Source organism: Tinamus guttatus, unplaced genomic scaffold, assembly GCF_059628265.1.
Source record: "Tinamus guttatus ecotype Peru unplaced genomic scaffold, ASM5962826v1 Tinamus_guttatus_pri_ptg000070l, whole genome shotgun sequence".
Lineage (NCBI taxonomy): Eukaryota > Metazoa > Chordata > Aves > Tinamiformes > Tinamidae > Tinamus > Tinamus guttatus.
The window spans coordinates 258667-281703 of NW_028288604.1; the positions used below are offsets into that span (position 1 = coordinate 258667).

The window sequence follows — 23037 nt, forward strand, 5'->3', positions numbered from 1 at the left end:
TCATATGTGAAGTTGATATACAAGCCTCTAAAAGTAACTACTCTGTAGCTTTTAGAAACTCACTTCTGTATGGAATACTTAGGTCTACTATCCTAATGTAATATCAAATTTAATCACAGAACTGTGGAGTACCTCTCCTGATGACTTATTTCCACTGTTGAACTACTCTCAGTATAGATTTGCTAGCATTAGTGCCAACACTGTCTGTGATCTTGAAGCCGGTCCTGTTCTTTTTAAGCAGGGAATTTTACTTCTCAAGAGTCTGATCATTCCATTATTTTAAAAGCTGCTTCTCTTCTTATTAAAACCAGAAATTTTAATTCCCTCTAGAGCAGATTTTTTTTAGGGCAGATATTTATGATCAAACATTTCATGCCCACTTTTCTTGTCCTAATTCTGGTCATTTGCAACAATGCTGATATTAAGTGCCTATGAAACACTATTATTCTGCAGTAATCATATTTTCAGGCTCTGTGTCTGACTTCACATGGAATCATTTATTTCAGTACAATGGGAAATAAGGTCGCTACAGATAACAGTATTTCTGAAAGGAGAAATGTTGCTCATTGCAGAAGGGCAGCGCGGTATACCCAGATTATATGCAAATTACTTCTTGGAAATCAATGGATTTTAGCATTTGGAATACAAAGACCAAAGAGTGAGTGAGAGAAATAAGAACACAGAGAGAAAATATGCAGGGTATCAAAGCACCCAATCACATGTAAGCGAAAATTTCTCGATCTGCCTGACCATGGGCAGCTGCACTTGTCTTGCTAACCAGGATGAAGCACTAGCAAGGCTTCATGAGTGCTTGGTGGGCTTTGCCAGCTCCTTGCTGCCTTCTGTAACAAAAACCCTCACAGCTCAGCTACCAGAACATCCTTGCGCTCCGCATCTGTCATGGACCTCACATACCAATGACAGAGACAGTCAACACCATATACTTAAATAGAAACGTGTAAGAATTGTGGACTAGTTCAATCCTTGCAGGTTATCAGGTCTTTGAATTTCAGAGATCACTTGTGAGTTATTTTGTTTTTGTGGAAGATGCAGACAAAAAAAAAAGGCACAAGCGCCTTAATTTTCCAAATGTAATAAGAAGTGTTTAGATACACACTTTAATATATTTTCTGTGGCATTTTTGCAAAATACAGATATATAATTATAGATATAATGCATATATAGCATTTACTATGTCAATAAAAAGCTAGTCTTTTCACAATGACACACCAATAAGTATTTACAATATGATTCAAATTTTAAGGAACAAATGTTTCAAACAATACTGTGTGGTTATATAAGAATAATTTGAGGAAAAATAAGAAACCAGTACTAGAAAAATCCCAGATGACAAAATACGTACTATTACCAGGAGCACCTCCACGCATAAACCTTTGTTCTCCTTTGCAGAAATATGCATGATTTAGCTCTTCCATGTTTCCACCCAGCCACAGTCCCTTAAGATGACATATAGAATTATCTCACTTATCCTTTTTCAAGTACAGATTAATTGTACCACTCCCCTGATTTAAAGCTTTGTCCAACTGCAACATTTCGAAGTCTTGACTAGAGCAGAAATTACTCTACTTGCATCTTGTTAATTAAATCAATGCAGCTATGCAGTTACACAGTTCAAAATTTGCCCATCTTCTGCACATTTTAAAACTATTTTATAAATTATTAGTTTGGGTTTTGTTTTTGTTTTTGTTTTGTTCTGTCTTGTTTGAGCAGTGTTTTAGCATTGGAAGCCTTTACTTGAAGAACTGACTCAAAGGAGACTGGAACACCAGAACCAACTGCAGATCCAAAGTACATGAATGCCGTGTTACCTTTATACATGAAGACTGTCTAAACATACTTGTGTCTTTAGCATATTGTTCCCATATCTTGTGAGGCACAGAAGTGCTATTCCATTCTACAGTTGGAAAAAAAAAATCAGATACAGAGGGCTAGGGAATTGCCCAGTGTCACTTGGGTAGCTTGTGACAGAGCAGAGAAGCAAACCCACATCTTGCAAATTCCAAACTCATCCTCTAGACTTTCCAGCTCTGAATGAGAACTTTATAAATCAGCATCTTTATATGTATAACACAAGCATACATATAACTAGTAAAAATAGAGTATTCTCTGTGCAAGAGCTTAATTAAATGCTATCGTGGTTTTTCTTCTCTAAATAATAAGAAGAGCTAGAGAGGGGTCTGTTTCTCTTCCATTATCTCCCTCCCCACGAAGAAATATTAGCTGCAATGAGCATTTCTTAAACTGGGAGCGGTTAGGTCACTGTTTGCCAGAAAACATATTTGAACTTTTGAGAAACAAAATGATTTACTTTTGCTAAAATCTGACAGAAGAAAAAGACATAACCTTAGCAGGCCTTATTCCCCTTGCCATAGTGCTAGCCAGGGAAGCATTTTCAATTGCATTTGCACCCACTTGAAGACGTCTTGAAACCACCTGCAGAATACACAGGAGGCCTAGAGTAGCGTGGAGGAAGAGCTGTTTTCTCAAGCACTGAAACACGTCCCGTATCCTCCACATTTAACACTCTGACAGGTGGGCAGCCGAGGGCGGCTTCCGCAGCAGGCAGATGGACGCAGCCACTAGGCAGGCACGGACAAGGGCAGAAGGTTCCCAGAGACACAAGGATCTCCCCATGCCCTTGTCACTCTGGAGATGCCTGGTCAGGAGCAGATTTTGATCCGAGTTTCAACAAATCCTGGTTAAAACCAGGGATGGGAAGGAAGTGAACTGCTTAAATTTCATGGCAGAGACTGTTTAAGGAACAAAACAGCAGTAACCTCATGGCAGAAGGAACAAGAAAGGAAGACAGATGGCTCTCTGGAGACGGGGAAATAGCCTGTAGGTGTCATGCTGTAGCATTCAAAGTAAACTATTATGGGAATTTGGCCTATCATAATCCTGGTCCCAATCCTGGCCGACTTACGGGGAGGCAGCTACCACAAAGTTCTGCTTCCAGCAACAGTTTGTGGGCAAACTGGGTTATCTGCCTAGTTGGTATCAGCAATTAATTTATGAGATTCTGAGGATGAGGGGCATTTTGCTCTTATAAAAAAAATACCCCAAAACACAGGAATTTCTTATCCTGCTTACTTTTTTTTTAATCAAACCTGCATTTTTCTTTAAAAAAAGTAAAAATACAAAAACAAAGATACATTAGAATATCCTACTGTCCAATAAATGTCTTATAGGTAATATTTATGGTGAAAAAAAATGCATCTAGCCTTTCTTTTAACAAAATGAAGCATCCCGAAGTTTTCATTCTGTCCCAAGGGATGCTGCTTCTGCTGTTGGTTTAAAATCACTCGTATCACCACAGTTTGAATCTGCATTATTTGTCTTTAAATCCTTTCTTTAAACACCTAATCATAAATCTAGGCTAACACCGAAGAAGATCCTAGTAAGAATGCCAGATATGCTAGAAACAGCATATCATGAGGAGGCAAACTATTCCTTCCATTCACTTTGTATAAATAATCCATTAGCTAAGCTTCTGTTTCAGACTGGATGCTTGACGTTTAACACTTTAAGTCCAAATGCCCTTCATATCCCTTACAACAGAAGAAACTTGTAAAATGTCTTTGGTGCATCAGCTTAGCATTGCAAGACTGTTTTAGAGAAACTCCCTAGTATTATAGGACATGTACGTGGGCTTGTTTGTGTTGTTCAATACTCTAAGTGTCATTTCATTCTTTAAAGGGGTTAGAACAGAGGAAGGGGGAAAAGGGGAGGAAGTCTTACTTAATTTGTTGCATATGTCCCGACGTGTTATACAACTAAGTGTATTATACCAGAAAAACTAAAGCAGTCCGTGCCGCAACAAACTCCATGTAACTCAAAATAGGAGAATAATCTGGCCACAAGCAAATCAAAAATTCAGTGAAACTTCCTCTCATATTATATATACACATGCTTTACAAGCTACATCAAGTGTCCTTTCATATTCCAAAAGAAATAGATTGTAGACACCAAACATACTGTACTTTTACTTAAGGCTTCATCAAACCATATGTGCAGACACTTGAGAAGACGAGAGTGTTAAGCTTCCTAGGGTCCTAGAGTCAAAGAAATTCTGCTGCCCCCCACTGCTAAGTAAGTGCACTCCTTCCACGGGGGGCAACATCTGCCGATCCGTCATGGTTCCACTTGGCGAGGACCCCAAGAAACTTCCTTGGGAAGAAACAATTTTCTCAGGACTGGCAGCCAGTTTAGGGGATGTGGAAAAGTTATATCCATAGAGTGCACAGGGACTGTGCAGTCTGAATGTGTTGTAGGAGCCTTGGTGGCTTTGATTAGTGGTAAAGGCATTGCTGGATGGGGATGGCATGATGTACTGGAGCTGTGGAGACATCCCTGAAATCTGCATAGAAATGCCAGTTTGTGGGCAGCTGAAAGCATCCCCATCGTTGCCACTCATGGACATATTCACAGTTGCGCTACTCGACACGCCAACGTAAGAGGGAGTCCGCGGGGGCGCAAACGTCTCACTGCTTTGGTTTGTGAGCCGGTTGTAGGTCTCAGCCAAAGACGTGCTGTATCTGTTCAGGGTCAGGCCGGAGCGGGCGCAAGCTGTGTAGTCGGCAGGAGCAAGACTACAGAGTTGGCTGGTGTTGGGACTGAGATGGAAGGCTGGAGATGAGCAAGGGGAACCTGGTAAAAGGTGCGGGTGGGTAGATGGCACTCCGCTGCCAGATCCCTGGAGTAAAGTAGAGGAACCTGTGTTTCCTGGAAGAGAACATTAAAGCATAAGAAGCACGTCGAGAAAGGTTCACTTCCTAGACTGCAGCACAACAAGGTCCTTTTGCTTTGATAAAATAATCCCCTGACATAAAACATCTGATGCAAAGAGATTCAAAAATGATTTTACATTTTTGTGCAAATATGTATGTGCGCATGTATGGGCTTTTAAAGCAATGACCTATTCAAGACTGGAACACAAGCATCAACCATCATTCAATATATCCAAAGTTACAACTCCTGCTTATGAGGTTAACTACTTTTTATTTGAGACTGGAAGCAAATTGCATGGTGATTAGGACATAGCAAGCACTGCATCACAGCAAGCCTTCTTCACTACTCCCGGTTTTGTGCCATCCAAGTTGTTACTAAAATCTGTAGTGCATTCGCAGCCCTTTGCTCTGTGTATGCCAGCTAAGGAACCAGCTCTTTAAACAGCTTGGTGATACAAAGGGATAAACAGACTGTCAATAACTTAGCAGGATTTCAACATAAGTGAACTAGTAAAAAGAAAGAATACATTTTTATCAGTGAACTCTGCCTATTCCAAAACACCATCAGACACCTCTACATACTAAAAATCCTAGCGTAAATCCTAGTTATTTTTCTTTCAGCCTACATCAACATCTCCACTCTCTGCAGATGGGCAATTCCAGCATTAATAGGATGATTTTCTAGAGGGGCCTTCCAGCAAGTGTTTCTGGCTAAGCTCTAAACTGCACACCCAGCCAAGGTGTAGTAGGTTAAAGATGGTGCAAGACATTTAGCTCCCATTCTTTGAACGTCTTAATAACTTCAACAAGCCCCTTAACTTCAGACAGCAGCAGGAAAGGAAGCGGGAAGGGCGTGACTGTGACTGCCCTGCTTTCAAACATATGTTATGATACGTTAAATGTTTTGGTTTGTTATATTTTTCTGCAAGTGACGAACTATGCTAGATTTTATAAAGCATGGTGGTCAGAGTTTTATCTTCATGCACTTCTGTGCCAGAAGTACACAAAGAAGACTGTTACCTTGTTTGGGTATCCCAGGTATATCTTCAAATGTAAGTGTCCTCAGTGAAGGTCTCCAGAAGGCATAAGATTCTACCAAAGCTTCCAGTCCCATCCTGTTTAGAAAAAAACCACCATCATGTCATGATAGTAAGCTGTATCTTGTCTCACATTGCTCTGGATTCTTGACCTCAGACACATGAAAAGTTGTAGCATTTCAGGATTATTTTGAGGGAGTTTGTTTTGCTTTTTAGAGAAGAGCTAACATCCCAATCCAGGCGATCTATGGTCCCTGTGCTGGTAGCATGCAAAGAGCTTCCCAATTCCAAAGTCTGGCTCTCTGATTTGTTTTTTACTTTGGCTTTAATGACATTAAATATTTTCCTAGTATGACATTTCCTTGAGAGCAGCTGCTCTCCTTGCCGGAGGGATGATCTCCTATTTCTGATTAGAAGAAAGGTGATCCACAGGCAACTTTTCTTTAAAAAGGATTCCCAGCCATTACCCATGAGTTAGAAAATCATGCTTCTGACATGAGCAAAGCATGAATATATCGCTTTTTTGATGCTAAGTTTATAAGCAATGCTGTGTTTCACTTATTATCTTAGGAAAAAATGCCTTTAGTAACTAACTATGCTCAGTGTTTTTCTTCCAACAGTTCGGCAAAACAAAATGAAAATGACTGTCAAGACAATTGCAACAGGCAATATGTGGAAGAAATTCTGTGCACTGCAGGTAATGGGCCATTCATTTTCTGACTGAATTTTCTAAATAATGCAGCTCAGAGGTGTAATTTTGCTGTTACTTTTGGCTGCTGAGTCCCAAAGGCCTGCTAAGTGTCAACATCAGGCACATACCAAATACAAGTGCTTGCCTCTGAGCAGCAACACTCTGTAAACCGAAGTGATGCAAATAGCCCAATTTGAAGCTACCAACATGCTCTTCTAATACGGCTTCTTCCACATTGTGTTTCCAGCAGGAGCACAAATGCATGTCAGGAAACAGTTATAAAGTATTTATTAGCTAAACCTGGCCTAAAAAGATAGCCTTCATTTGCTGCAGTAATGGTGAATTTTCATTTCTAGTTAAAGTGGAGATAAAAGCCACCTCCTGGAGGAGTGTAGCCAAGGCGATAATTTATACAAGATGCCTTCGAACAATTTCCACATTTTATCACCACCCTAATTTACGCTATCAAATGGCCAAGTTTATTTAACAAAACAGTTATGTTTTTCCTGAAGTATTTAAAGAGAGAAATTCTGGTCCTTTCCTGAGTAAAAGTTTTTATAGGGTCAGACTTAAGGCCTAACTGAAGAATGAAACAATTCTCAGCACATAAATTCTGTTTCACTTTGCAAATGTTCAGGGAATGCGTTTAAAAGGTGAAGCTACTGATTTCTATAAAATAGCCTGTGGGACTGAAAGGAATTATTTTTAATTAAGCAGAACTATTGCATGAAGCAGTGTTAGAGTATGATAGCTAAAGTAAATGAAACGATACTGAAAAGTTGCATATAGTAGTACCACAGTATCTTTTTAACCCTGTTGTTGCACACAAAAATGTCTAGATGATAAAAATAATAGAGCATTGAAGATAACATTAATTAAATATTTCTAAGTTTTAATTTCTAATTTCTATGTTTAACAGCCATATAAATTAATAATCAACTGAGTAAACTAGTAACTTAAATTTAAAAGGAAATTTTCCTACTGAATTAAAAATCTGAGCTATATTCACAAGTATATTCATTCAGAGCTTACCAAAGAAAACAGGAATACTGATTTTGGTAAACTAATGCTGATTTACTGCAGATAAAAATATGCAAAATCATTTATCGTATTTTCTAAAACCAGTCCGGATACCTTTACACAGAAATCCATTCTATAGGATTGACCTTTTAATCCATTTCTGCAGACTATAACTGTCTTTCAATTCAAATGTCATGCTTTTCTTTAACACCCAAATCAAACAGCTCTTAGCTAAATCAAGAAAAAACCCTCCCTGTAGCCCCATTCCTACAACTATGTTTGCATGGCTGCATATGAAACAGTGCTATTGCATCTACCTAGCACTTAGATAAAATCTGTCTAGTTTAAGATTGATTTTTAAACAGTTATTTATCCTCTATTTTTCAGAACATCTTCTCTTACTTTGTAGAACACTGCGGGTGAAACTTTAACCTCACGTTAAGTCAAACATTTCCATGGAGCCAGGCTGTTACCTACACATGTCTTTGAAGGCTCTCTTAGTATTTATTTTATAGCTCCGCAACGAGCACACATAGCAGAGACACTGTCTGTGGGGAATTGTCAAAAAGGCGATGTGTGGCAATTTATTTCTTCCCCAAGTGTACACAGCATGTTTTGTTTCCTCAGTCTGGGTTTATCTAGAAGTTAATGCTCACTTCTTACTTTCGAAGTAAGAAGGCTACAAAGGAGGACAAAACTCTCACTTATGCCTGTGGAAGGGGGTTACTTCCAGGTCTGCAGACAGGACATGGCCAATTGCTTCCTGATGGAAGACAGAAAACTCAGAAAACAGCAAATACGGAATGCAAGTGAAAAGATACTTCCAGATGATTCCAGTCCATCTTTATAACCACCCCACCTCTTCTATAAATGTTTCTCTCTTCTTCTTGCATTAAAAAAAATAAAAATAAAATTCTAGTTTGCTAAGCAAGCTCAGCCTTTTTGCTGTTCAGGTGGAAACAAAATGGCTTTTAATGCTTTATAGCCTCTACTATAAAAAAAGCTCAGTAAAGCAGCTTACAAAGATACTCTCTGAGCATTCCTACCGGTACAGTTTGCTTCCTTCTCTAGGAAGCTGGGTAATAAATATAGCAGCTGTAGAAACCAAACGCAAAGTGGTCACTGGAACCGATGTATACTATGCACCACAATTAAATGCTTCTTTTTTTAGCTGAAATGGTTTAGCATACAATTCATAACAGGCTTAAGTATTTTGCATTAAACAGTCTTTGGATAAAATGCCTCATCAGTACTGGCAGCAGGGACTAGACCCAAGTCTCCACTTTGCAGTACTCAGATTCCCCATTGCTATTTTGAAAGATTCACGGACCAAGAGAGAGCTAGCTAGCTATTAATCAGTCCAACTGCAACGTGAGAGATGGAAAACAGGCCTGTTTCAAGGTCATCTATAACCTAGGAGGAACAGCACTCACCTAGGAATTGCATGTTGTGAATTTAAAACTCTTTAGGCTACAGGGACACATAAACATAGACCTCCCATCTCCTAGCAAGTGCACCCTGCCACTGCATGAGGGACTTGGCTTCTCTGCTTTCAAGAGAAAACAGTGAGCCATTCATCTACCTTAAATGCCATTTAAGCGCAAGAGTCTGGCACTGTCGTTTCACACTGGTATCCTGCAACTTCTCTCTCTTGCCAGAGAAAGGAGATTTCAAGAGCAACCTCTCTTGTTGGCTAGTTGAATTGCTACTAACTGGAGTATAAATACAGATACTCCCCTTTGTAAGAAGGATATCCATCAAGAGCTTTTGAAACCTGATTCTGTTTGCATTAAAAAGCCTATCTACTTTCCCAGCACCTACCTGTTACGTCCTGAATCTCTAAATCCCTTGGCAAATGGATTTCTGTCAATCTTCAGACGAGTTATCTGTGAAGATGATTAAAGAGAGATAGTGAAAGTTCTCCAATTTCTTCAAGTAATTCAAAATACGACTCTCCTAATGGAGATAACAATGAAATTTTCTTATTCCCCTTGAAGAAGAAACATCTTTCAATTTGCATCGTTTACGATAATTTTCTTGAAACACAGCAAAATAAGGGCCAGCCTCATGATCATTGCTTTTCCAGATCCTCAGATAAGCTACAGGCATTTGTGCAATCAAAAGGCATTTTGCAAAAGACATTTTCTCATTACTGTCATTCTTCACCTAAGAGAATACATTGCCTAACTGTGACAAAACTGAGATGAAATTTTATTTCTATATAGGCCTAGAATATTACCTGCAGGCCATTATTTTCTATAAAAAAACTACAAAAGAACATTAATATTTTCAATTTCTTTAAATAAATAGGGTAGGCACCAAATAATTATATTTCATTATTTACATGCTCTCCATCTCTGACTGGCTACTGCCCCCTTAAATGCCTTCTCACTGTAAAGACAACAAGGCATATATAACTTCCTAAAATATAGCTGAAATATTATAAGTAGAATTGATAAAATGCCACAACACTGAATATGGCGTCACTATCAGTGTTAATATTTACCAAGCAGCAAGTAAAAGACAAACACTGGAGTCAGGCAACCTGCAGTTTATTTTTGACTCTAAAGCTGCCTTGGGGCCCAGATAAACTGCAGTTAATAAAGAAGAATGAATGCAGTTAATGAAAGTGGCTGCTGCTTTCTCTGCGCCTCACCCACTCCTTAAAGATCCTGGGACACCTTTTGCAGAAAGAGTTTAGAAATTAGTAGAATCTGGCCCCGATATGATTTAAAAATCTATCTGGGCATTTACCTACATTTGAAAGTATGAAAATGCCGTTAAAAACTAGACTTCTCTTTTCTTTTTGCTTCAATGCTGCATTTGTAATGAGGACGCTATTAATGATGTCTATCAGGCTGCGAGGTCTTTGTGACAGGAGTTAACTTTTATACACGCCACGTAGTTCACATAGCCTGAAGTCTCAGCTATAGCCTCCAGGCGCTGCTGCAAGGCTGCTAGTGAAAACTATTAAATATTAAAAGGGTTACTCAATGCATTTTTACTAAATGCCGTAATAAAAGAATCTCCTTCTCTGCTATCCTGCACTGCTCTCGTCTCCTCTGAGAAGCCTGTAAACTTCCAATAGAAAGTCCACGTTACCTGTTGATTTTGGTACGCTGTGACAGTAGTGAAAACTGTCTCCGGAAAGGAGAACGCCTTGACCCCTTCTCCCGAAGGGATAGGCTTGACGGGGGACAGGTCGTCGCCACAGTCCTTGCGGATGACGTGGACACGAGGCTGATACTTGTGCATAGAGTGCAGGATAATCTGTGCAATCAAAATGAAAGGGAAAAGATAACATTTACTAGAAAGGACACCCTGCTGTTTCAGGACTAATAGCTTTTTGGAACAGATCGTGGCATGTGTTTACCATGCCATTTACTGGAAATGAAATGTTTTCTTTAACCTCTGAAGGTTCTTATTACAGTAGTCTAATCCCTGTGCATTTACGTTATTGCCAAGCCTAAGCATTTAAAAATTATGACTTGGGAGCTTCAAATTCAGGAGACTGGCTTAACGAAATCAGGAGTGAAGTCCTGGTCCCACTGCAATTAGGAAAGTTTAGTTGATTTTTTTCACTTGAGTCTGGATTTGATCTGCCGAGATTAACAACAGCAGCATTGCCTTTTGTTTTCAAAACCTTCAGGATATGCTTGAAGCATTTTTCCCTGCCGATATCTTGGAGGCTGGAAACATAACTTTGTTTTGAGCGCAAGCTGAGACTCTCACACTCTGAAGGAGCAGAAACTTTGAGTGAAATAACACCAAAATCCCCAAACTCCAAGAAGTTAATAACCCTCGGTTTATAATACGCATACAGGCACAGTGAATATCAATATACAATCTCCTCTGTACATACAAAAGACAAGTATAAGGATAAACCTACAAGAACTCTATGAACTCACAGGGCATAAATTTAAACATGAAAATGTTCTCTGCTATTGCTCCCAAATTTTAGAGGGGGCTTAAAATGCAGAATCTTCCCTCTATTTCACTTCAGCTAGACACTACTAAAATAGAAAATTTCAAGAAAATAATATAATTGGAAGCTTAACTATTATTTTTGGAAGGTCTAATAAATTAGTAACTCAATAAATAAATAGGCTTGTGGCTATTGGCCTGTGGAAATGCTAATCGAAATTCAGGGGAAGTTTTTTAATTTCCTGCTCTTTGAGTAGCCCCAGAACGTGTAAGTGCTCCGGCACTTCACAGAGCCCTTGTGCCTCCACACCGGGTCCCAGGCAAGCCTGTTCATCCAGACAACACAGGGACATCAAAATCCCTTCGATAAACTACAGTTTGGCTAGTTTAATATGCTCACTTCTGGCCAGACAACATGACCCCATTTTGAAAAAGCCAGGTTTCTGAATAATCGGGGTTTTTCTTAGCCAGTAAGTGGGGTTTTGAGAATGACACCGGAGGCTCCGGTGCGTTTGCTCAAGGCCTGCCCTGCGGACGTTCTCGCGTGAGGCCTTTGCCCGAGCACAGCAGAGCTCCCTCTGGGATTAGTTTCCCCACAGGTTTTGTGGTGCAAGCGGGTACCCGGCCACGCTGCAGACCTGACCATTGCCGCTGACAAGCCACGTAGCTCTGGGCAATTTTGCTCGCACAGGAGAAGCAGTGAAGTCACAGCAGCAGGGAGATGTGCGCTGCCCACTCCCCATCCGATGGGCTATCGGAGCTACGTTAGCCCTGGTTATTGCTGGAAAGGGACCTGGCGTCCCCACAGGCTATATGGAAATCTCCCAGCGTTGAAACATCGCTAGCCCATTAGTGATCAGTAGCAGAGAATGTTTTTTTTTTTTTGTATGGCATCTTGTAGAAGGGGGTCTTTGGTTCCTGGCTAGGATGCTGAATTCTAGCTATCCAACTCACAATTGCAGGGCTTTAGAGAAGTGAAGAGCAATTCTGTGTGAGCTGTGTATAAAATGAGAGGAAGGTGCAACATGCAGCATGGACACTTTTTACCTAAAGTTCCTGTCAGGGAAAGGCTAAGGAAAAGGAGATCCTGGCTTTTCCTTTGGTTTTGTTTACATTTAATAGCACAAACAACATTTAACATTTTATCTGCAGAAGCAGCAACTTTCCTTTTGCACTCTTAAAAAACAACAGCAGAAAGACGCAGTGCAGGTGCCACCAAATGCCAGGCAGGGCCCAACACTACTTTCAATTGGCTTTAAACACCTTGCTCTGCCTAAAGCCCCTCATGCTGTAGGACCAAAGCACACACATATGTCTCACACAGCTCTATCAAACCACCAAAGCATCTACAAACACACTGACTGCTTTCCGGCAAGAATAATCCTCATAATAAGTGTTGTGTAAGTTGCTGCCACGGCAAGGCCGCCGTCCTGATGGTGACCTTAGGCACTGTCATCACACGAGTCTCAAGGCCATCACACAAGACATCTCAGTTCTCCTGCCCCGCAGCTGTGTAGACACTTCCCACCAGCCGTGAGGTCCTCACCTCGCGGCTTCTCACTCCAAATCTGCCTTTACCCTCTTCGCAGTGCCCACACGTTCAAGCTTTTGGCAGGGAGGGAAGTGCCAGGAGTCAGGGAGCACGAATTCTCAAAAAATTGCAATTGCAAATGCTGATGTTTTCCAGCTTTTCCTTGTGACAAGAACACGTAAGTACCCACTGACTGGAAGCAGAGTTTACAGCTCGGAGCAAAGTCTGGGCAGCGTAACGATCTGCCTCTGCTTCCAGCCCAGCCTGGTCACACGTGGAAGATTGAAAGAAAAAACCCAAGAAATAATTAAGAAAACAACTATCTAATTTTCACTGAAAGTTAAAAAGATGTTCCTTTGCATAAGCATAGATTGACAAGCACAGAGAATAGCGTAAAAATACCACAGTAAGAATAGCGTAAAAATAGACTTTTCCCTTCTTTTGAAATTCAAACATAAACCAACATCAAAATAAAAAAAAAAATCAAATCAGACCAAAAGAATGACTTCACAATACAGTGCTTATTCCGCTACCGGGAGATGAGAGGAACTAGCATGTGATACAAGGCATGTCAAGAGCACGCGCTGCTCAGCGGCAACCGCAAAACACCCATTTACCTTTCTTTATCTCAGTAACTCAGATAAATGACACAAATGCTGCAGTATGTGTCTTAAGGATGTCATCAAGCCTTAACATCTCTGTAGACACCCTAGCTCTCCCAGGCAGGGCCTTTGCTCTGGAACGAGCCGTCCCGGAGCTGGTTGCTTTCCTTGAATGCGAAGCCGCCGCTTAGCACAGGGCCCAGAGCAACGCAGTGGGAGCAAGCTGCCTTTAATTACGCCAGAATATAAATATTACGTAGAAACACCGCCTTATCGTCTGCTTGCAAATGTAGTGCCCATGCCCACAGGCATGAGCCACCTTTGTCAGTGACTCTGAGAGCTAATACCTTGGGATGAGTCAAAGGGCTCTGGGTCAATCTCACTTTGACTCCCTAAAAGTCAAAGAAAATCACGCATGCAAGAAAAATAAAAAAGAACAACCCAGCCCCTGAATTTCAACAGGGAAACCCAGCAGAAGCTGCCGCCCCTGAGCAGGACAGTAAGAGCAAAGAAGCATCTGCAATAACTGCCGCAGCCCCAGAATCAGACACAGCGTGGAAAGTACACCAGAGAAAACCAACTAAATCCCGCCTGTGATTACACTACCAGAGGAATGAAGGCAGCATGTAGAGACCACATGGAGCTTTCCCTGAGCCATTCTGTCTAAGCAGGAAAAAAAAATCTGAAAAAAGGCAAAAAAAAAGCTTTCTAATAACCAAAAATACACCCCATCTCCATAAAAATAAACATGCCAAGCATGGTATGGCCTTGACCCCTAGATCTTTTAATCCACCATCCCTCCCCTGGTACCCTCTTGAGAAAAAATGGTTCCTTCCTGCTTATGAAAAACAATTGTTTTTTATATTCATCACAAAATATGATTATTCGTTTTCCATTATTGCTGGAGGCGTTCAGAGGCTACATAGCTTTTTCAATACAGCATTCCACACTACCATAGCTTTAAAAGAAAAAATGTACCCACTGGAAGAGACACTTTTCTGCTTTCTGCTTTTGCCTTTTCTGGTAATTATGAATGACATGTTTGCAATTTCCCAGATTTGAGAAATATGAAATTATTTTACAGTCATCCTTCTTTTGTCCTTTTATTTTAATACTTAAATTTCCATTTTGGGGAGGAGGGGCGCTGCTGTAGCACTGAATCAGTTCAATGTGTCTCACATCACTGCGCTGGAGCTTTTACTTCAGTAGTTTCCAAATCGAAACACTTAACTAAAGACCTGAAAATTTATATTCCTCCACATTATGAATAATGGTGTGTGCTGCATACGCTACGCAGGTTTCAGCTTTGGAATGAAAACAAAGCTACAATCCATGATGGAAAAATAGGGTAATGCAGTTCTCTACATATCCAAGCTGTTATCACAGGGCAGGCTGTGACTGCAAGTGCCTGCCGGATCCCTGCATCCACATATTGCCCCTCGTACAAAAACCAGCTTCTCCACTGCAGAAGCAGTTGCATCATTTGCTTCCCTGGCTAAAGACTCGACGAGAAGCTCAGGACTCAGCCCATGCAACTCGCGCTTGAGAAACATCACAAATACACAAGTATCGGGGGAACTACGGGAATGACCCGCGCAGGTATTTACTCAAATAAACCTTGCCAAATCAGATCCCAAAATTGCAATCCTGGAGTGAATCTTTTTTCTTTTTTAAAAAACAATTCTAAACAGAAACACTATTTCAAAAGATGCAACACCCACGTAGTCTTTTTTCAGGAAGAACATGGTAAAATTGCAAACAATATTATATGAAAGGGAGATGCTCCATCCAAGTTACCAGATTAACTAGCTCAGTCCAGCACATCTCCTATATCCTGTGTCTGTAACATAATGTCTTAACTCCCGCGCAGTTTCACCGCAGTCTTGAGCTAATCTCCTTTGCAAACACATAGGAAAAAAATATCCCTCATGCTGATACTTGGAATAAATTTTGACAAAACACCTGGCTTAATGTCACAGAGTTGCAGCTGCACAGAGAGATAGATGCAGTGCCCTTGTGCTGTGTGGCAGGTATATTTTCCTTATACGTTTTTCAGAGAAAGAGAAGGCATCCTGCTTAATAAATTGGGCTATGTTAAGGTCAATGGAATCCATCCTGTCTCAAAACTTGCCTCTTACATCTTAAAACTCCACCACCAGGAATTCAGCACTCCCTTTGAAAGAAAGCCAACACTTGCTATTTATTACGGGATTTTACAAAATTAAAGGCTTCGACCCTGACTAAAAGCAATTCTCATTCTTTAATTATTTCCTAAGGTGTCAAGTGAAAGTATTCTAAGGATTGCCGGAAAGATACTGCCTTACATCTGTCACGTTTCAACAGTTTTGAAGAGAAGAGGAAATATTAACGTAACACATTTTGTCACATTAGATAATGTCATAACTAAACAATTTAGAACTTGCAAACAGAAACGCTCGCGCTGCATACGTCCTCGCCAGCGTTTCCAGAAGTAATGAGCCTCAGCTGTGAAAGGCTCTTGCCTCATAAGGTACGCAATAAATCATTACCGGGGCGAGCCCAGCTCTCATGTTGTTCGCTTTTTTTTCCTTTTTTGCCTGCAATTATTAGCACCTTGTGGGATTTCGCACAATGGTTTAGGTTAAGAAAATAGCGAGGCGTATTTTTATTCCCGTGAAGTTATGGCGCGCTCCTAACATCTCTCCTGGCCGCTTGCGCGCTTAGGCGAGCTCTTTGATGAGCGCGGGAGGCGCGAGCAGCGCGCGGGGGGACAGCCCTCAGCACTGGGAGGCTTTGCCTTGTAAAGACTCCCCTTGCAGGCCTTGGCGGGGGGAGTAAAACAGCATGCTCTAATAAGCGCTTAATTACCAGCCTAGGAAGCAGGCAGATCTCAGGTCTGCGCGGCAAATTCCCAGAGAGCTCCGAGACGCCCTGGCTCCCCGAGGCCGCGCTCAGCCCCACGTATCTCCTCCGCGTGTACTCACGTGCCCCTGGTCGTCGAGCTCGTTGTTGGTGAGCTTGAGTTTGTCGAAGCTGATCACCTGCCTCATCCACGTCTCGCCCGAGGCCGGCGAGTCGGGGTGGATGTACACGCGAGGTGGGACCGGCGAGTCCGCGTTGCCAGCTACCATCCACTTGGAGCTGTGATAGACGTACCTGTGGAAAGGAAAAATGGGGTCTGCAACGAGGAAACTTGGAATAATTTATCCAGCCAGATCTGTATTCATATAGTAGGGCCTAGGCAGGAAGAAAGGACCCATCTGCCAGCAAACACAAAAAGACGACTTTTTTTTTTTTAAGTTGCAAAACCTCAGTTTCAGTAACTAAAAAAGGCAGGCTAAAAAACACACTCTCATCTGACCCTACTTCTGCTATAATCAGGAACGGTCTTTACACCGTCCTGCTTGCTGAGCTCTGAGCTGCTCCAAGTTCTCCGAGCGCCGCAGCTCTGCTCTAAACAAGCAGTAGCTCATGGGCAGATCTGGCTCTGAATTTAACATATCAGTAATTCCGTATTGGGAAGATTCTGAGTCTAAAATAAATATCTATGCCTAAAGCATAGGGAAAGCATAGATTAGGATTCTGAGAAATAATGAAACTATATCGAGTTATGTTCTTACTGTTTCTGTCAGACTATATTAATTTTAATGAATAGCATTGCAAAAAGGCTTAAAAATAAAAATAAACTACAGCCCATATTTCATTCAATAGGCCAATGCTGGAGAAGTCGTTTTCAAATAAAAACAGTGACAGCTTCAGCAGGAAACTTATTCTTAAGGCAGATACTTCATGAGACAATTTAAAAAGGACTAGTTAAAGCCAGCAAGGTATATTGTCTTTCAAATACAGTAAAATCCTGAAAATCCGGGTTTTTTTATATATAATATATAAAAGCATGAAAGATCCCATCAAATCATCTGTTTGTACAGTTCAATTCCTTGTGAGAAAATTAGAAAATCACAAACAATAATCAGAAATGAAAACAAAATATATTTTCGTGCAGTTCAGACTAAGCTGTAAAACTAAAATCTAGAACCATGGTGAGGTCTTTTCCTAGAGACAAGTTCTTAGCCCGAAATCATACAGCGAATAGTCCTAATATTTTTCATTTATTTTATATTTCTTAATTTATATGAAATTCGGCCTTTTTCTACCAAAGTAGATAATTTCCTAAATACCAATAACAGGTTTCCAAGTTTAAGCTTGCAGAAATTTACAGCTAGAAATGTAGAACTAGGTATAAATTTCTTCATTTCTATTTAGTTTGGGGATCTGCTCTGGCAGCAAAAGATTCAATACATGACTTCCACTGGGTCTTTCAAACCTAAAAAGCCCACAGGGCAGTCAGTTTGTAAAGCCACATGAGCAGCAAATGTAAATAACAGTCAGTAATAAAAAAATGCAGAGATTTTAGCACAAACAACGAAAAGGGAGATCAAGTTAAACACCAGCATCTAGAAGGATGATAGAGCAAAAATATACTGATATATGATTGCAAACATGTAAGTTTGCCAACTAAAAAAATACTGCCCTTCCCACAACCTTTAAGTTACTTCAATTGCTTGGAGACCACCGTAAAACATTGGGCAGACACCACAGATCAGCATAAATGTATTTATTTTAATCGAAATTCTGTTTGAAGCCTCATACTAAATATTACTGTCCTTTTTAATATTAGCATTTTTGTTCAGTTTGAAGCATTTGCCTTGCTTTTTGCATGAAGTAAGAAACAGTTCAGAGCTTCAAGAAATGACATGCTGAGATTGCTAAGGAAATGCACACTTGCAACATAAAAGCGACACAAGGACTTCCCATTTTAACCAAACTGCACAGGTTCAAAAAAAAGATATTTTCCCTAGGGTACAGACAAAAAAAAAAAGCCTCCTCTGACTACAAGAACTGTATGTCCTCAGCATTTATATATTCATCTTGTAAAAAAAAAAAAAAAAAAAAAAAACACCATCATAAAAAATGTCGCATGTACCTCTATAGGAAAGGACGAAAATACAGTCAATGAAGTAAGGACACGCAAAAGACATAGGGCAGAGGAAAAATGGCAGCATTCCTGAAGAACCAACCTTCTGTTCTCCGTCTGAAATGTTCCTATTTCAACAATTAAATCTGCCGTGGTTTTCCCTAAATTATACTAAATATAGGCTTGAAATCACGAAAGCAGCAATTGGTAAGGACCCAATCCTGCCTCCACTGAACTGCTTGGCAAAAGTCCTCCTGGCTCCTGTGGAGGATGGGATGGTGATTGCAAAGCAAGGTCTGCAACACGTGCAGGGCTCGTCATGGTCATTTCTGTGGGCCTGATCCTGCAAAACTTCCTGCAGAACTGCAGTTTCAGCAGCATCCAGCAGCTCCCCAAAACAGGCCAGTCCTTGCAATCGAGTTCAAGCACATACCTCCTAATTTCAAACATTCAAAGGATATCTGGTTTTCCTTCCTCTCATAGCTCTTCATGCTATTATGATTCTTCATGCTATTATGCTTCACTTAATTAAATGCCATTACTTTATTGAAAAAATAAATAAATAGAAATGTTGGTGCATCTGAATGAATATGTGACTATTGCTAGTGAATATATGAATGATAAACAGCTATTAGCATAAATAATTAGCTTGAAGCATGACCAAGAAAGTTTTTATGGATTAAATTCTAATATATTTTAATAGACTCTTAATGCTGCTGATATCAATGTTAAGGTTAATACCATTTAGCATTGGGGAAAAAAAACTGTGTATTTCATTTTTTTTTTGTTAATCTGAAATAATTCCCACTGACGTGAATTAGATTTAAGATACTAATGAGGAGTGCAATCTGATAACAGCATCTCTTTGATCACTCTAAAAGTGCAGTCAGTGAAAGAAAAAAAACATTGAATATTTGCTTTCAGTATATATACAACATCAGCCAAACGTATAAAGAACTTCAATAAAACTGCAGTTGTTTTTTGCATACTTGGCAGAATGCACTTTTTTTAAAAAAAAATCTTTAACTGTGCTGGGTTGAAAATAAGAATCTGAAGGAGAGTTAAATGCTGCCTTCTGCTAATTTATATACTGTTAATATTTTCTTCCAATAGCCAAGATCCCTATGGCTCACACGATAAGCTTTTTGCCTTAAAGTCACCGTACCTGTATCTTTTGTTATCCACTGGCACAATATCCATAGCAATATAATACTGCTGGTGTGGGTCTAAACCTGAGATCTTCACTCTCATTGCGGGAAACATCCGCCTGAACATAGAAAGAGAGAGGTCATTTTTAATATGAAACAGACTCGGGAACGGTCGTATAGGCGAAGGAACCGGTTCGTGGGATTTCTCTTGTTCTTCCTTTTAGCCTATAGAGTCCTTGCGGACGATTATAGCTACATAGCCATGAAATGGTCCATTCGATATGTCAAAACAGATTTTTAAAAGTGCGTTTGCTTGAACAATGCTGCGTATGTTTTGAGATACGCTTGGGGAGTACAACTATTACCACATCATTTCGGCTTTATTGTTAGCCAGTAAATCATTTTGTTTTGAGACTTCATTATTGCAGCACGCGCATTTCAAGCCCATTAAGAGGTCTGAGCTCGAAATGTATTTCTGGAGATGTGCAAATGCCCACTCTTCTGCAGAAAGACCAGTCCTGACGGAAACGCAAATTGTCAGCAAGCTTTTAACAGACAGCAGCAAATGGTGGGCCATTTATACATCGGCAAATTCTAACGTTAAATCCACGGCGATGCAATTATAACACGGCAAGGATGCAGTTATAAAAGGCAATGTGCCATGCAAGGACCAAACAATATGGTCTTTATTGAGACGGGACTTCCTGTCTGCAACCTACTAAAGGTGAAGTGCAAGAAGGGCTCGGTGTTTGAAAGCTATAGTAAAACTTCTTTATTGGAAGCAGAAACGAATGTGCAAGGTAATTTTGGGGAAAAAAAAAAAAAGGAAAATGCTTTCACAATTAAGATCATTTTTGGGAGTACGGAATGTAATAATTAACCAATGCACAGATTTTATCCTAAAAAAATACATTTTGTAATTCAACATACACTTGACAGACTTTTATCGAAAAAGATTCTCTTTTTTTGGTGGCCCAAAAGACACATCCTAGCAAGGAGTTTACCACTAGCTAATGAAGGGTGTGTTTCTTTGCATTATAGACCTGAAAGCCATTCCAGTTTATGCCGTATTTACTGCTATTCTAAAAAAAAAATCAATTAAAACTCATTACTGGGAAAAAAAATTGCTATTATTTCTGGAAAAAAAAATAACAGGAGGGGAAACCTCACCACGGCTAACTAGTTTTTGCTGTTGTTTCAGTGCACCTGTAAGATAAAAAGGAAAATCTCTCGACTGGACTCTTTTAAGACAAATGCTGCTTTGTGCTGTTTGAGACTGCGTTTCAATCATTAATAAAACCGCTCTGAAAACGTAGAAGGTAGCATATGGATTCAATAAAATATGTTTTTGTAATTTCTAATAAGTTCAGATACTTTTATACTATCCAGGTTTTCGCCATGTGTATCCACTGGGAAGCGAAGGGAAAGGAAGGGAAAGGGGGGGTCCCTCCAGAGGCACCGGGCGCTCGCAGACTCGGCCCTAATGAGCAGGAAGCGCCGGCAACCCCCGCGCCCACCCGAAATCGCCGCCGTCCTCCCGCGGGCTCGTAAATCCGCCCGCTTTGATGCGCGGGCGCTCCCGCCGCGCGTGGGCCGGGGCCGCGCGGCGCCGCTCGCGGTGGGGCCGTTACCTGCCCGCCTTGGTGATGATCATCTCGGTGCCGATCTCGTGGAAGCGCTTCCAGAGCTCGGCGCCCTGCAGGTCCACGCGCGGCGCGGCCAGCGGCGGCTCCGCCGCGGAGCCCTTGGCCGAGGCGCCCGGCGAGGCGGGCGGGGAGGCGCCGCCGACGCCGTCCTCGCCTGCGGAGAGAGCGGAGCCCAGGGCAGCCCGAGGGGCCACACGCGACACGGGGGCTCCCCGCGACACCCCCTGCCCGCCGCGAGGCCGCCGGCGCCTTTTGGAAGGGCCCGGTTTAACGCGGCCTCCTCAGGACGGCGGCCGCGCATCTAGGAGCGCGCAGATGCCCGTGCATCGTATACGCATTTGCGCGTGCATGCAATCTCATATATATTATATGCCATCTACATTATAGGCATATATTTTTTAAAAATCTCAGTGTGCATTAATAGGCACGTATATATATGTATCCACATATATATATTCGATATAAAGATTTTCGCTCCTTGGGAGCGGCCCGCCGCGTGTCGTTCCCCCTTGGGCCGCCTGGCGCGGCGGCTCCCGGCCCGGGAGCAGGGAGGCCCCGGGAGCGGGGGGGACACGGGGGCCCCGAGTCGCGTCCCTCACTCCCCAAATGAGGGTTGAGGCAGCGGGTGGCTTGGCACGCTTCGGGGGGAGGGAGGAAGGACAGCGTTTTAAAAATTTCTCCTGGCATTACGGAAGAAACTAAGGGAAAATAAGCAAGAAAAAAAAATAAAGCGGTTTCGCGATTCCGGAGCGGGGAGGGGGCGCGGGGCGGCGGGGCGCGCACTCACCGGCGGCTCCGCGGGCGGCGCAGCCCAGCTCCGCGTCGCTTCCCCCTGCGGAGCTCTTGGCGCAGCAGCCGCTGCCCGCGTCGTCCTCGGCCGCGTCGTCCTCGCCGCCCAACTTGCGCCGCTTGGGCTGCCGCGCCGGCGGAGGCTGCTGCGGCTGCTGCTGCTTCTCGGCGCCGATGAGCGCCTCCACGGAGAAGGCGTGAGCCTTGAGGCTCATGGTGCTGCAGGGCGAGGACCGCCGCTTGTCGGCCATGCCCGCCCCCCTAGAGCCCGCGCATCCAGGCGCGCAGCGGCCGCCGCTGCCCGCGCCCGGCCCGCCGAGCCGCCCGCCCGCCCGTCCTCCCGGCCGCGCAGGCGAAGGGGCTGCGCCTTTTCCTCGCCTTTCTTTTTAAATCCGAGTTATCAGCCAAGTTTTTTTTTTTTTTTTTCTAAAGAGGCAAAAAAAAATCTATTCCTTTTTGCAGATGCACTCTTTTCCTCCCCCTCCTCCTCCTCCTCCTCCTCCTCCGCGCTCTGCCTCGTCTGATGGGCCAAACAGGACTGACATGGGTAACAAACGCTCTGCGGACACAAATTAGGGCTTGTAATTGAAATTTGTTGCCTTGATCTGTCAGCACTTCCAGGCAGGAGAGCGGTGGGAAGAACTCGCTCATTAGCGTCGCGGCGGCGGCGGGGGCCAGGGCGGAGCCGCGGGGCGGGGGCTCCCGCGGCCCGGCCCCCCCCGGCCCAATCAGCGCCGATAGCGGCGGCCGGGACCCCCCCGCGCCGCCCCGCTCCGCTCGGCACCGCGCAGCGAGGGGCCCCAGGCCTCGTCCCCCCCCATAAGCACTTAAGGCGCCCCCCGCCACCCCCCGCTTCCGCTGCGCGCCCGCGGAGCGCCGGGCCGCGGGGCCGACCGCCCTCCCCGCTGCCCCCCGAAACGGGGAGCGAGGGCGAGCGCTGCCACCGG

The 23037-nt window shown here is 42.5% G+C and overlaps 1 protein-coding gene across 1 annotated transcript; it reads right to left on the reverse strand.

Moving 5' to 3' along the window:
- Window positions 1-3906: 3906 nt before the first annotated feature.
- On the reverse strand, window positions 3907-22453 carry TBX18 (T-box transcription factor 18). Its single transcript, XM_088519748.1, has 8 exons — window positions 22083-22453; window positions 21287-21455; window positions 19673-19774; window positions 16517-16688; window positions 10599-10766; window positions 9318-9382; window positions 5769-5863; window positions 3907-4743 (listed from the first exon to the last, which is right to left on the reverse strand). Exons 1-8 carry the CDS (start codon window positions 22339-22341, stop codon window positions 4019-4021), a joined length of 1755 nt encoding a protein of 584 aa, XP_088375874.1. The 5' UTR covers window positions 22342-22453; the 3' UTR covers window positions 3907-4018.
- Between the last annotated feature and the right edge of the window lie 584 nt (window positions 22454-23037).